This window comes from Octopus bimaculoides, chromosome 1 (genome assembly GCF_001194135.2).
Source record: "Octopus bimaculoides isolate UCB-OBI-ISO-001 chromosome 1, ASM119413v2, whole genome shotgun sequence".
Classification (NCBI taxonomy): domain Eukaryota; kingdom Metazoa; phylum Mollusca; class Cephalopoda; order Octopoda; family Octopodidae; genus Octopus; species Octopus bimaculoides.
In genome coordinates, this window is record NC_068981.1 from 160462802 (window position 1) to 160475842 (window position 13041).

The 13041-nt window shown below is 35.1% G+C and overlaps 1 protein-coding gene across 4 annotated transcripts in view; it reads left to right on the forward strand.

The window, feature by feature from the left end:
* LOC106884418 (activating signal cointegrator 1 complex subunit 3) overlaps positions 1-13041 on the forward strand; it is a 493492-nt gene that overhangs the window by 350796 nt on the left and 129655 nt on the right. For all 4 annotated transcript variants that reach the window (XM_014935791.2, XM_052972249.1, XM_014935790.2 and 1 more), the window contains one exon: positions 6067-6187. In XM_014935791.2, coding sequence (XP_014791277.1) covers positions 6067-6187 — 121 coding nt within the window. The remainder of the gene's footprint in view (positions 1-6066; positions 6188-13041) is intronic.

Sequence of the window (13041 nt, forward strand, 5' to 3'; positions counted from 1 at the left end):
CTGGGCCTACCTCTTCCATGGGTTCCCTCAACTGTTAGGGTGTGGCACTTTTTCACGCAGCTATCCTCATCCATTCTCACCACATGTCCATACCAGCGCAATCGTCTCTCTTGCACACCACAACTGATGCTTCTAATGTTCAGCTTTTCTCTCAAGATACTTACACTCTGACGGGTATTCACATTGACATTACACATCCAACGGAGCATACTGGCTTCATTCCTTGCGAGCTTACGCATGTCCTCAGCAGTTACAGCCCATGTTTCACTGCCATGTAGCATGGCTGTTCGTACGCATGCGTCATACAATATGTATATATCTGTATCCTATCAAATCTAAATTTGCTGCTACCCTTTGCAGGGTGGGGCAGGCATGACCCTCTCCCTTTACCTGCTAATCATAGCTTTTTCAACCATTTCATCTCTCTTTCATTTATAATCTTGTTTCTAATCACCCTACCACATATAAAACTGGCAAACTGTGAATGGCTGTCTCCCTACATCCTACACCCACCCCCGTACATACCCACCACCACCATCACTACCTCCCAGTCCTTCACTGGGCCTGTATATGAGACTCTACTGGTTTATTTTCTTTGTTCTACCTGCGACCACCTTCCCTCCTCCAGCTCGCTTACCATGCACTTACCACCCTATCAATGATATAACTTTGTCTTGCCACCTGTAATGTCTGCTTGCTCACCTTCTGCCATTTATCACTCCCTCTCTTCCCCATGTCCTCTCACTTTCCTCTGGTGACAGTTTGTCTGCCACTCTCTCTCTCTCTTTCTCTCCCCATGATCTCCACTTTTCATTTTCTTTCAATGACTGTCTGGATTCCTCACCACCCTAGTCTACTTTCACTCCTTCATATTACCTTTCTCCTCACACTTTCTACCCACACTTGCCCTTACTGCACAGGGTAGCCCTGGACCTGCTGCTACACAACTTACTTCATCACCCTTACCACTCTATCCCTCTCTTTCTCACTAACTATGGCTACTAATCCCTTATCTTTCCTTAGTCTCTGTTGAATCCCCACCCCTGCTACTCAATAGTGTCTGCTCCGTTAGTCTCTCCACCCTCTCACAACTATGAAACTGTCTTTCTCATCTTACTTTACCATCTTTCAGTATCTTAAAATTCTCTCTCTCTCTCTCTCTCTCTCTCTCACACACACACACACACACAAAACAAGGACCCCTTTAGGACCTTTATAGTCTTGCAAATTGCAAGGCAACCTCACGAATACAGGTACCATGAGAAAAAAAAACATCTACACTCTATTAATGCCTGTATATAACTTCCCAAACATGTGATTTTCTGTTCCATTCAGTTCCACTGCCTGGTACCTAGGTTTAGTTTTTTTACTGTAGCCCAGGGCTACAGTAGAATTGTGTAGATTTGGTCAGACACTGAAAGAAACCTGCTATTTGTGTGTGTGTGTGCGTTAAATATAAATGGCAATTTCTGTCTGTCTGTTACCATCTTGCTGCCCAAACTAGGGAACCAATCTTCACCAAACTTTGTTTACATGTTGAACTGACGTCCAGTTCAATTACAGGCTTATTGGATTTCAATAAAAATCGATTATGGACCACAGGGGTTGGACTATTACGTGATAAAAGGAGGGGTGTGCAAAAGTATTAGGCTTAGGAAAATGTAGCATAATAAGAGTGGATGATATCAGGGAAGGGGAGGAAATATGAAGAGATAGACACAGGGAATGTGAGAGATAGACAGAGAGAACGACAGACAGGGAGGTCTTCCATATATAGATATAAAAGAGAGTTTGTGTGTGCGTGCACACAAGTCAACTATCATAAACATTATTTACAACGACGACTACATCACATTTTCTATATGAATGTATACCTTAAAAGACATCCATTTTTCTATATTTTATGACAAAATACAGTCACTCACACTCTCTCTCTCACATGCACACGCACACATATATACAAAAAAGATGTATGCGTATGTATTTATGTATATGAAAGATGTGTTTGTGTGAGAGACAGAGAAAGAGACTGAATGCATACCACTTACACATACATGATAACACACACCTTCACTCACACTCACTCCTTCTCTATCTCTTTCACGCAGAAAAACACACACACACATCCATTTCATATATACGTACATACATCTTTCACTTTCTGCTCTCACTTCAAAGCTAACATCGCAGTTTCACTTTCTCTTCTATTTCAATTTCTGCTCTCTTCAAAGCATAAAGAAATTTTTAAAATAATTACAGAAATTAACAAAGACATTCAAAAACTGAGTTACCGATTTTGACGTATGGGGTATCAAAAGATTCATTAATCTTTCAGCTAACAAATAAACTTTATTTTCATTTACATATTTGCATTACAAAAATTTAACATTATAATCTTTCTATAATTCAACTATCCTAAATGACATTTTATACCACATCGATGATACATTTTCTATATGTTTCTACCTGAGACATTCATTTCTCTGTTATGAGGAAATATGGTCTCTCACTTTCTCTCTCACATGCACACACACATACATACAAAAAAGATGTATTTATGTATGTGTCTCTGAAAGATAATATGTGTGTGTGTGTGAGAGAGAGAGAACTAGTGAATGTCACTCACACATACATGCAAAAAGTTACATACATGACAGCACACACTTTCACTCACTCTCTCTCTCTTTCTCTCTCTCTGTTTCTTTATCTCTCTCTCACACATACACACACACACACACACACACACACATTTCATATACACATACATACATCTCTCACTTTCTGCTCTCACTTCAAAGCAAATGTCGCCTTCCTACTGTCTCCTCTCTTTCAATTTCTGCTTTCTTCAAAGCATAAATAAATAAAAAAATTTACGGAAATTAACGAACAATCATATGATCCCATATGATCAAGCTGACAACTTTCCTACTTCAAACGAAAGAATGCCATAAAATAACTTCCTTTGGCACACATGCATGCACACACACACATACACACAAACACACACTCTAGGTAAAACTTCTGTATGAATTATGTTATTTCTTGCTATGTGCATGCACAAAATTACAACTCAAATCCAATTGAAATCACATTTTCTATTCTATAATTCATTCAATATAAATTTCAAAGGAAGTTCTCCCAGAAATCCTGTCCTTTTACCCATTGTTTCTAGCATATCCGAGGTGACATTTGCACCCACTTGATTTTTCTCCTAAATTTCTTCCAATTCCTATGTTTTCAATACAAGAGATTAGAATTTCACCCAAAAACACGTTCTCAATATTTTAATCTTCTCCTTCTCCATCCCAATTTCTTCAGTTTCTACTTTTTTCAAATTTTTTTCTTGGTAATCCATGGAGAAAAATACAGAGTATAAATCTAAGAATTTTCTTCTTCCTTTTTTCTTTAAGAAACACTAAAATCTCCTTCCCAAACATCCACCCATCACCTCACCACTTTCAAAAAGCTACAAACTTTCAATGTTTCACTTTTAGCTTTTTGGAAAGAAGAGAAGTTTCTTCAGAAGTAATGTCATTTATCTGTTGTTTCTAACATATCAGGTTTTCTGGTGGTGCTCTAATATTTTTTATGTCTGCTATTTCAGTACAATTCTACACATACATGAAACATAAGATGAAAGTGAAACAGAGTGTTTTTAGCTTTTTGAAAGTGGGTAGGTGATGGATGGGCAAGGTGGGGGAAGGGGCATTGAGTGTTTCTTGAAGAAAAATTAAACTTTAAAAAAATATATATTTCCCAGATTCATAATCTCTGTATTTTTCTACATGGATAAAAAAAAATTGATAAAAAAAATCATGAATTAAGAAATTGTGGTGGAGACGAGGGAAAACTAAAATTTTGAAAACATACAACAAAACAATACATAGTTTGTGATCCATCTTAAGAAAGCACTTTCATGCAAATTGTACCCTCCTATTGGTGAGAATTAACTGGTCAAGGAACGAAAAGGAATAGAAAAAAGGGGCAGAAAAAATATTTTTTGGCTTTCAGGTGATATAATAGATTATTGGTTGGATATCAGTTCCTATATCAGCAAAAACATTTTATAGCTGTGTTCTTCATTAATGTTGTATGGTTTTAAAGTATACTTATTCCATCAGCTACTTAGATGAGGAAACTTAGACATGCCTTTATCATTTTATTGCTCCCAAAGTCTGCTATCCACCAAATTATAACAATCAACGAAATTTTGTCTATCTAGTAGTCGTGCACATGCACACACAGTAAAAGATATAGGTGACACATACACAACAGATGGCTTACATATATCTTAGTATTTCTTTTCCTTCCTTGTGTGTGTGTGGTGCGATGATTCAAACAGGAAAAATAGAATTCAAAACATGAGTGTATATACATGTTTTTTTTATTAATAATTGGCAAAAGTTACTGAGTGACCCTAGGACCAAGATTTTTGTGCACTGATAATGTCAACACATGAAACTCTCAGCCCTTGAGTCACTCTGCAATTTCTACTGATTATTAATTTAAAATATACGTGTGTGTGTACCAGCATGGAAGGCGGAGATTAAACGATGATGATATATATATATAATATATATGTGAGGTGTATGTATGCGTGTTTGTTTGGTTGAGTGAGTTTTCATTTCCATTATTTACACATTCGATCTTTTGTTGGCTGTAAACAATGGGTCTGCTGATGGTGTAATCCACCTCAAAAGCATGTCTGGGCTTCATAACAGGTGTTGAGATGTATTCCTGTTTGTATAGTGTCACTTGTTTCAGGTTCTCTGTACAAACATGTCCAAGTTGTTTGTTGTTCAATAGACTGGGGGAGTGTTACCTTACTTGGAAGTAAATGGGGGTTAGCAACAGGAAGAGCATCCATCTGTAGAAAATTCTGTTCCAACATGCTCTTGTCTGACCTATGCAAGCATGAAAATGTTGACATTAAAACGGATGATAGTGATGATGTTGATGTATGCATGAACATATATATATTTATACACACACGCAAAAAATTCACAAGTTGTTTTTAGGAGAGTGAGAAATCTATATAAAGCAGAATATATGTAACAACATTTTACTACCTGAGAACACTACAAGGATATAATAATAATATTAAAGATGAACTCTCTGTCAAAGACAACGTATGAGTGTTCAGCTTTTGCTGAACAACCTACAAAAATTATTTGTTTATAGTGATCAAAAGTATGTGTCGTACATAAGCTCATTCTCTCCATCAAATCAACATTGCCTGGACAGGTGCACAGAGTAATTTGAGATGAATTGTTTTGCTCAAGAACACAATGCACCACTCACCCATACACACATATATGTGGTACTAAAATGAAAAAAATTACAAAGACGAGGTAAAAGAAAAGAATGAATGTCTTAGTCACCACATGCTGAAATGTCCAGAAGAGGAAGAAATGGGTTTGAGGTATTGGGTTGACAAGGGGATCAGCAGATGGCATCAGTGTATGGGCATGCATGTGTGTGCATGTGCACAAACATGTATGTGTGTATACATGTCAGTTGGCATGTGTATGTATGTGACTCTATCTGATGTGTGTGTGTACGAGGCTGTCAGATGTCTGTATGTATTATATATATACATACATACACACACACAAGCATATATACATACATACACACATGTATATATGTATGTATATGGCAGGCTTCTTTCAGTTTCCAGCTGCCAAATCCACTCAGAAGGTGTTTGTTGGAGTGGGGCTATAGTTGAAGCCACTTGTCTAAGATGCTGCAGAGTGGGACTGAACCCTAGACCACAAGCAAGCTTCTTAACCACACAACCCCACCCATATGTACATCCATCCATCCATACATACATACATACATATATATATATATATATGACACTAATGGTAACACAAATACATATATTGTGTTTATTAAATATTTATCTCTCACCCACCAGATGGAGTACTTTTTTTGTTGATCTTACCATCATGGAACAGTACACTGTGTGTGTGTGTGTGCGTGCATATATAAAATTTATGTGATAATAAACTTATTCGTTATGAAGAAATTAAGTTAAGTTGGTTTTATTTTCTTTTAAAGGTCCTCATTGCTACCAGCACACTGGCTTGGGGCGTCAATTTCCCAGCTCATTTAGTTATCATTAAAGGAACAGAATACTATGATGGTAAAACCAGGCGTTATGTGGATTTTCCAATTACAGGTATTTTCGCTATGCTTAATATTTTAATATTTATTTATAATTACATCCATATGTTGAGTTAATTGGAAAAAATAAACTCCTTTTTAATGTTGTTAATCATTTGTTTTGCTTATCCTTTCTTGTATGAGTAATAATGGTGACATCAGGAAGTAAAATTACATATGTAAATATGTTACCTTTTCTTTTTAAATTCTTTGAATTTCTCATGAAAAAGAAAGGACTTGTTTGTAATAAAAACAGCAAAGCTTCATTCTAACAAAGTTTTATGGCAGTGATTTAGGTCACACCAACAATAGTAATAACTGGCTTGTTGGATTTGGGAAAAGTTTGGCATAAATTCACAGTCCTGTTTATAGGCTGAATTGTCAGAATGCATGTTAATTGGGCATCTTTTTTTTTATTAAACTCCCTGCTTTTCAAGATTACTATCTTTTACCTCTAGTTTTTACTTGTTTTAGTCATTGGACTGTGGCCATGCTGGGACACTGCCTTGAAGGGTTTAGTTGAATATTTTGACCCCAGTACTTAATTTTAAGTCTGATATTCATTCTGTCAGTACCTTTTGCTGAATAACAAAGTTACAGGAACATAAATAAACCAACAGTGGACAAACATAAACACAAAGACAGACAAACAAGCACACACACACACACACACACATGCACATGCACACACGCACACATGCACAACAGGCTTCCACACAACTTCTGTTTACCAAATTCACTAACAAGGCTTTGGTCAGCCCAAGGCTATAGTAGAAGACACTGGTACTGATCCAGAAACCATGTGGTTGCAAACTAAGCTTCTTAACCATACAGCCATGCCTGCACCTACAATTAGTGATATAACCAAATGTATCAATGATTAGAGACACAAATGTAAACTTATAATCTGGGTAGAGTTGCTGTAGGTTTCATAGCAGTTGTCTAAAGATTCGCTTTCATGGTGATATTGAAAATAATATTCACATCTGCTTGAGCAGCTGACTCCTGTAACAATACATAATCGTTCTTTTCTACTCAAACAACAGTATCACAGCCTGCTGTATTTGCATTTGGCAACAGTTACGATAGGAATGTTTAACCAATATTGCTTATGTGGAAACACGAATGTACTCAGCATTAGAAATATTTTCTATATTTTTTTCCCCCAGGCACGCTGTACATTGCTTCAGCATTGATGACACTGTATAGTTTAGCAACATCATACCACGGAAGAAAGTAGTAACCTCCACACACACACACACACACACACACATGCTCATGTGCGCATACACACATACTATAAAATGACTTTTGATTATAGCTTGACATTTTTATGAAAGAATGGAATGCTCCCTGTTCCAACCATTAATCTTATTAAAACCTGCTATAAATTCTACCACACGATGCCAACCATGCAAAACACTTCTCAGAAGCAGATCATTTAGATGGTGAAAGCTCTTGTTCAATGAGCATTCATCTCTATTATGAGTCTGTGACATTTTCAGTGCCATCTGTTTGGTGTCTCTGACTCAATGATGACTTATTTGACATTAGACATATTGATGTTTTTCTCATTTTCTGTCTCTCCCTCTCTATATGTGTGAGCATATTTCTCCTTATGTGTATGTAGAGAGGGAAAGTGTTTATGTCAATCATATTCAGTTAATAAACTGTAATCTCTCTCTCTCTCTCTCTCTCTCTCTCTCTCTCTCTCTCTCTCTCTCTCATTCTCTCTCTCCCCTCTCTCTCTCCCCCTCTCTCTCACTCATTCTCTCCCCCCCTCTCTCTCTCTCTTTGCATATATTTCTGTGGTAAAACATAATGCCTCCTTCTCAAACCCTACGAACTCCTAAGGGCCAGTTTCCTGATTTCTGTAGCATGTATATAGTCACCCACTGAACAGGACACTGGTCCATCACAGGATTTCACAATTTTGCCAGCTGAGTGGACTGGAGCAATGTGAAATGAAGTGTTTTTTTGCTCAGGGACACAACTCAATGCAATGCATGGCTCAGTCAAGCAATTGAAACCACAATCTTACAATCACGAGTCCAGCACTCTAACCACTAGGCCACACACTTCCACAATGTTAAAACATACTGTCACCAAGACAGTTTGAATGTCCAATCAGCCATTCCAAATCATCATTATCCAAACAGCCACATCCAGTTGTCACATTCACCTCCAATGCTCCCTTGTCAACATGCCTCAATACCTCTGACGTTCTCTTTACTTTTCATGATACTTGTTCAAATAATAATGACAATGTCATAAAGTTCTTCATTGATATGTTCATTAAGGATATCATTAATTAATTCATTGGTTTATTCATTAACATTATCATAAAGTAGATCAATTGATTAATTATTCATAATGTTATTAAATACATCGTTAGTTTATTTGTTAATGATGTCATAAAATGTCATTGGTATATTTTGTTAATGATGTCAACAGAAATCACAGGGGTTTTTTGCCGTTTTTCATTAACAAATCATAAAATAGATAATCTGTTGCAAATTGGTACAGTCATTATAGTGTTGGGTAGGATGTTTCATGTTACTGTTGCAACACTGTACTCTGAGTTCAAATCTTGCTGAAGTTAACTTTACCTTTCATATTTTTGGTATTGATTTAAATAAAAAAAAAGATGGGGAGCAATTCGTGTAGTAGGTTAATGGTACTGTGAGAATGTTGGGCCAAATGCCTTGTGGTATTTGTCCCAGTTGTTTGCATTCTGAGTTCAAATCCTGTCATGGTCTACTTGGGTGATAGACTTAATCTATCAACTTGTTGAATACCATCAACTGGCATCCTAGTGGAGTCTACTCTGCTGCATGCATTTGGGTCACTAACCTTGGAAACCCTGCAAAGAATCGTGGGCACTACTTTTTCCCCTGACTAAAAAATTCTATAATTTTTATCATGAAATAAATCAGTGTTGTATATCTTTAATGATAGCTTATTCATTAATATCATTAATATAGTAGTTTATTATTTTAGTGATGTCATAAAACATATCATTGTTTTAATCATTTTATGATCTCGTTTGTGTATTCATGAATATCATAAAGTAATAATTTGTGTACTTATGATGTCATAATGTACATTTTGGCTTATTCATTAGTGATGTCACAAAGTAGATCATTTGCTTACTCATTAAGAACGTCACAATATATGTCATTGATTATTCATTAATGTTGTTAGATATATTGTTAGTTTATTCACTAAAAATATCAGAAAATATATCTTTAGTTTATTTCTTTAATGATATAAAATACACCATTGCTGTTTATTCCTTCAGTGATATCATTAACCAGATAACTTGTATGTTCGTTAATGACGTTCTAAATTACATCATTAGATTATTCATCAATGATGTCATGAAATAACATTATTAGTTTGCTCATCAACAGTGTCATGAAGTACATCACTGCTTTATTCATTTCTTCTTAATGTTGATCATTAGTTTGCTTCTTCAGTATTATCATAAAGTGGATTATTTACATGTTCATTACCAGTGTCTTACAATACATTAATGGTTTATGTCTTTAATGATGTCATAAAAACACATCATTGGTATATTCATTTCTTCATTTGTATATATTCATTAATAATACCATGGGATATATGTTATGGTTTGTTCATTAACAATGCTGTTAGGTTCGTTATTGGATTATTCTCAAATGTTGTCATAAAATACAGTATTTGTTTATTCATTAATGCTGTCAGGAAAGTACCTCATTAGTTGATTCAATTTTTTGCAGCTAATATCTACTCTGTTTTCTCTGTTCAGTCTATTTTTCCAATTCACTTTGTATATTTAATGTGTAGTTAGTACCAATACATTTAATGAAATGAGCTTCAAAAATCTATTTAATCTTTCTAATATTTAGTCTGACTCTATATTCAGTTAGTTTCTCACCATTCTCTTCAGGTCCCCATTGCTTATATTTCTTTGTCATGTAACATATTACTTTTGATAGGGAGCATGTCTTTGTTTGTCATCAACAAAGTTTCTTCAACTTGACACACCAACTTCCCACCTTGGATGGATATTAAGCTATCATTGGTTTTATTGAATTCATTACCAAACTCATTATTCTTAGCAGTTTCTTATACATCACTCTTTTATTGCCATTTATATGCTGCTACTACATTTCCAGTTAAACAGCCAAACTAGTGCTACCTCTACTTACCATGACAATTCTAAACTACTCTTTCTGAAACTATAGCAACTTTCCTTAATAGCATTTCTTTAAGCTCTAGATGTTGATAGTTGCAGCTATCAACATAGTTACATGTGAACCCAACAGCAGAAAATGTGAAGCAGGTTTATGTCACCAGTGTTGCAATGTGCTCTTTCAAGCTACATCACTTAGGTTATAAATATTATTGTTTCACCTGATCAGTCCCAATTATACAGACTTTTCATCACAGGCATTCTAGTTGTGACCATCTCTTTCTCTCTCTTTTTTTTTTTGTATAGCATGCATCCAGGATCACATCATCTAATATATCCTTCCTCTTTTAGTTGGTAAGACATGATATGAAAAAGACTTGGTTGTTATTTCTAGCAGCCTAACAAAGATGCCCTGGTTGGTTCAAAGATATAAATGGTATAGATCTGATGATGGGATACAGTCGATTGGGACATACACATTGCTGTTATAATCAGTAAGGTTACTGGATAAGATATATTCTGTTAGCTTAGAGTATTAAATTCATCACTTTAAACTTTCTCTCGACTGATAACATTATCTATGAAGTAAGATATTTTTCAATTGCTTAATCCTATAAAAAGCTATCATATTCAATCAAAATCTCTTATCAACATCACCAGATGTACCCCTTCCACATCAGTACCCCCAACTCTATCTACAAAGTAGGAAGTCAGAAGAGTATTGCATACCTTCCCTCCTCTTTATAAAAGATATTTGAACATTTGTTAATGCTTTTTCCCTTCTGAGAAGTAAATTTAAGATCCAGTTTTATCTGTAGCTTCCATTGCCCACTTTCTATCAATATATTTTATTACCATCATGTTAACAATTAATTTCAAATTTTCTGCTCTATACATTAACATAATATTTTGACAATTAAATGTAAGGCGCTTATTTTATAATCTTATGTTATGTAATGTTCAACACACCTTGTTTCATTGTTAGTGCTATGTTACTAGTGCTTGGTTATCTACCAATAATTTCAACCCCTCCCCACCTCTCTCTGCTATGAACATATCTTCTACCCTTTCGAACTCTTTTGAATATAGCTATTCATATTTTACTAAACTATCTTCAAATCATTCTTTGCATATGAGAATAATTTTATTCTATTTTGATACAATGTATTATCTCTAATTTTCTAACAGAAATGAAATTTTGTTTACACAAAATCAAATTATTATATTAAAAAAAAAAAAATATTAAATTTCAATATATGATGCAGTTCCTTATTCAATAATACAAAGGAAGATATGGTCATGATAACATCAACACATGTACAATGGTTTGTTCCATGGTTTTCTGCTTTTATTTTTTTCCTGCATTAGCTCCTTTGCAGAGTAAAGCCTACAGCAGTATAACAAGAGATGAGGTGATAAGATATGTAGGATTATTCAGAAAACAAATATTTTTAATAACAGCTACTGATTTATACTTGCTAGATTTCTTTTGATAATTTTTTTGTGAGGTTGGTTAGTATAGAAAGTTAAATTTGCATCAATATATCACTGGTACTTATTTAAAAAACCCTGAAGGGATGAAAGACGAAGTTGACTGTCAGAACAGTTTGGCATGTAGTCCAGCATTTTTTTACCTTGTCAATTTTAACTGGTTTCTTGTCATAGGTTTAAACTGATTTGAGCACAGGCATAGCTGTGTGCTTAAAAAGTTACCTTTGTTACCATTTGGTTTCAAGTTTGATCCTACTGTGTGGCACCTTGGGCAAGTGTTAGCTACCATAGTGTCAGTGAAATTTACTAGGCTGAAACTGTATGGAAACTCCCCATACATTTATGATGATCAGTGCTTCAAGCAAAAATACTTCATTATTTTGTCTTCTGAGTTATGTTTCTTAGTCCTTTTTTTTTTTAGTCCTTTCATCTATAGATGGGCCTAGCTATTCAATAAATAAAGATTGTATGTGTACCAGATATACTGGGATGAATAAAATGAATTGGCTACAATCCAATAGCTGAAACTAGTTAAAAATATATATTTTTTTTTTTTAGGCTTAATCCTTTACCTGCCCAAAGCATTTTCATAAGTTTGTTCTAATTGTCCATGCTTGTTTTCAGACTTTTAGTTAACCCTTGTTTTCATATATTCTGAATTATACAAAGCTTTCCTTTTGTAAATCCCCAAGTTAAACTATTAGCTGAGAAAAAACTGGGAATGTGTATCATTTAAGATGCATAGACACCAGAGAAATATGTCCTGTGTTTGATACCCAGGACAGGTAGAGGGTTAAGAAGAGAAATACAGATGATTGTTTGAATAAACACCAGTATAATTCAGCTAATATGTTTTATCAATGCCTGAAAGATTCTCAGAACAGTGAGATAATGAACTAGATACATTAAAGCATTCAGTCCAGCATTCTGTTGTCTCTCCCATCCTTTTCTTTTTTTTTTCTTTTCTTTACTTGTTTCAGTCATTTGACTGGCCATGCTGGAGCACCGCTTTTAGTCGATTAAATCGACCCCAGGACTTATTCTTTGTAAGCCTAGTACTTATTCTATCAGTATCTTTTGCCGAACCGCGAAGTTACAAGGACGTAAACACACCTCCATCGGTTGTCAAGCAATGTTGGGGGAGACAAACACAGACATGCAAACATACACACACACACACACACACACACACACACACA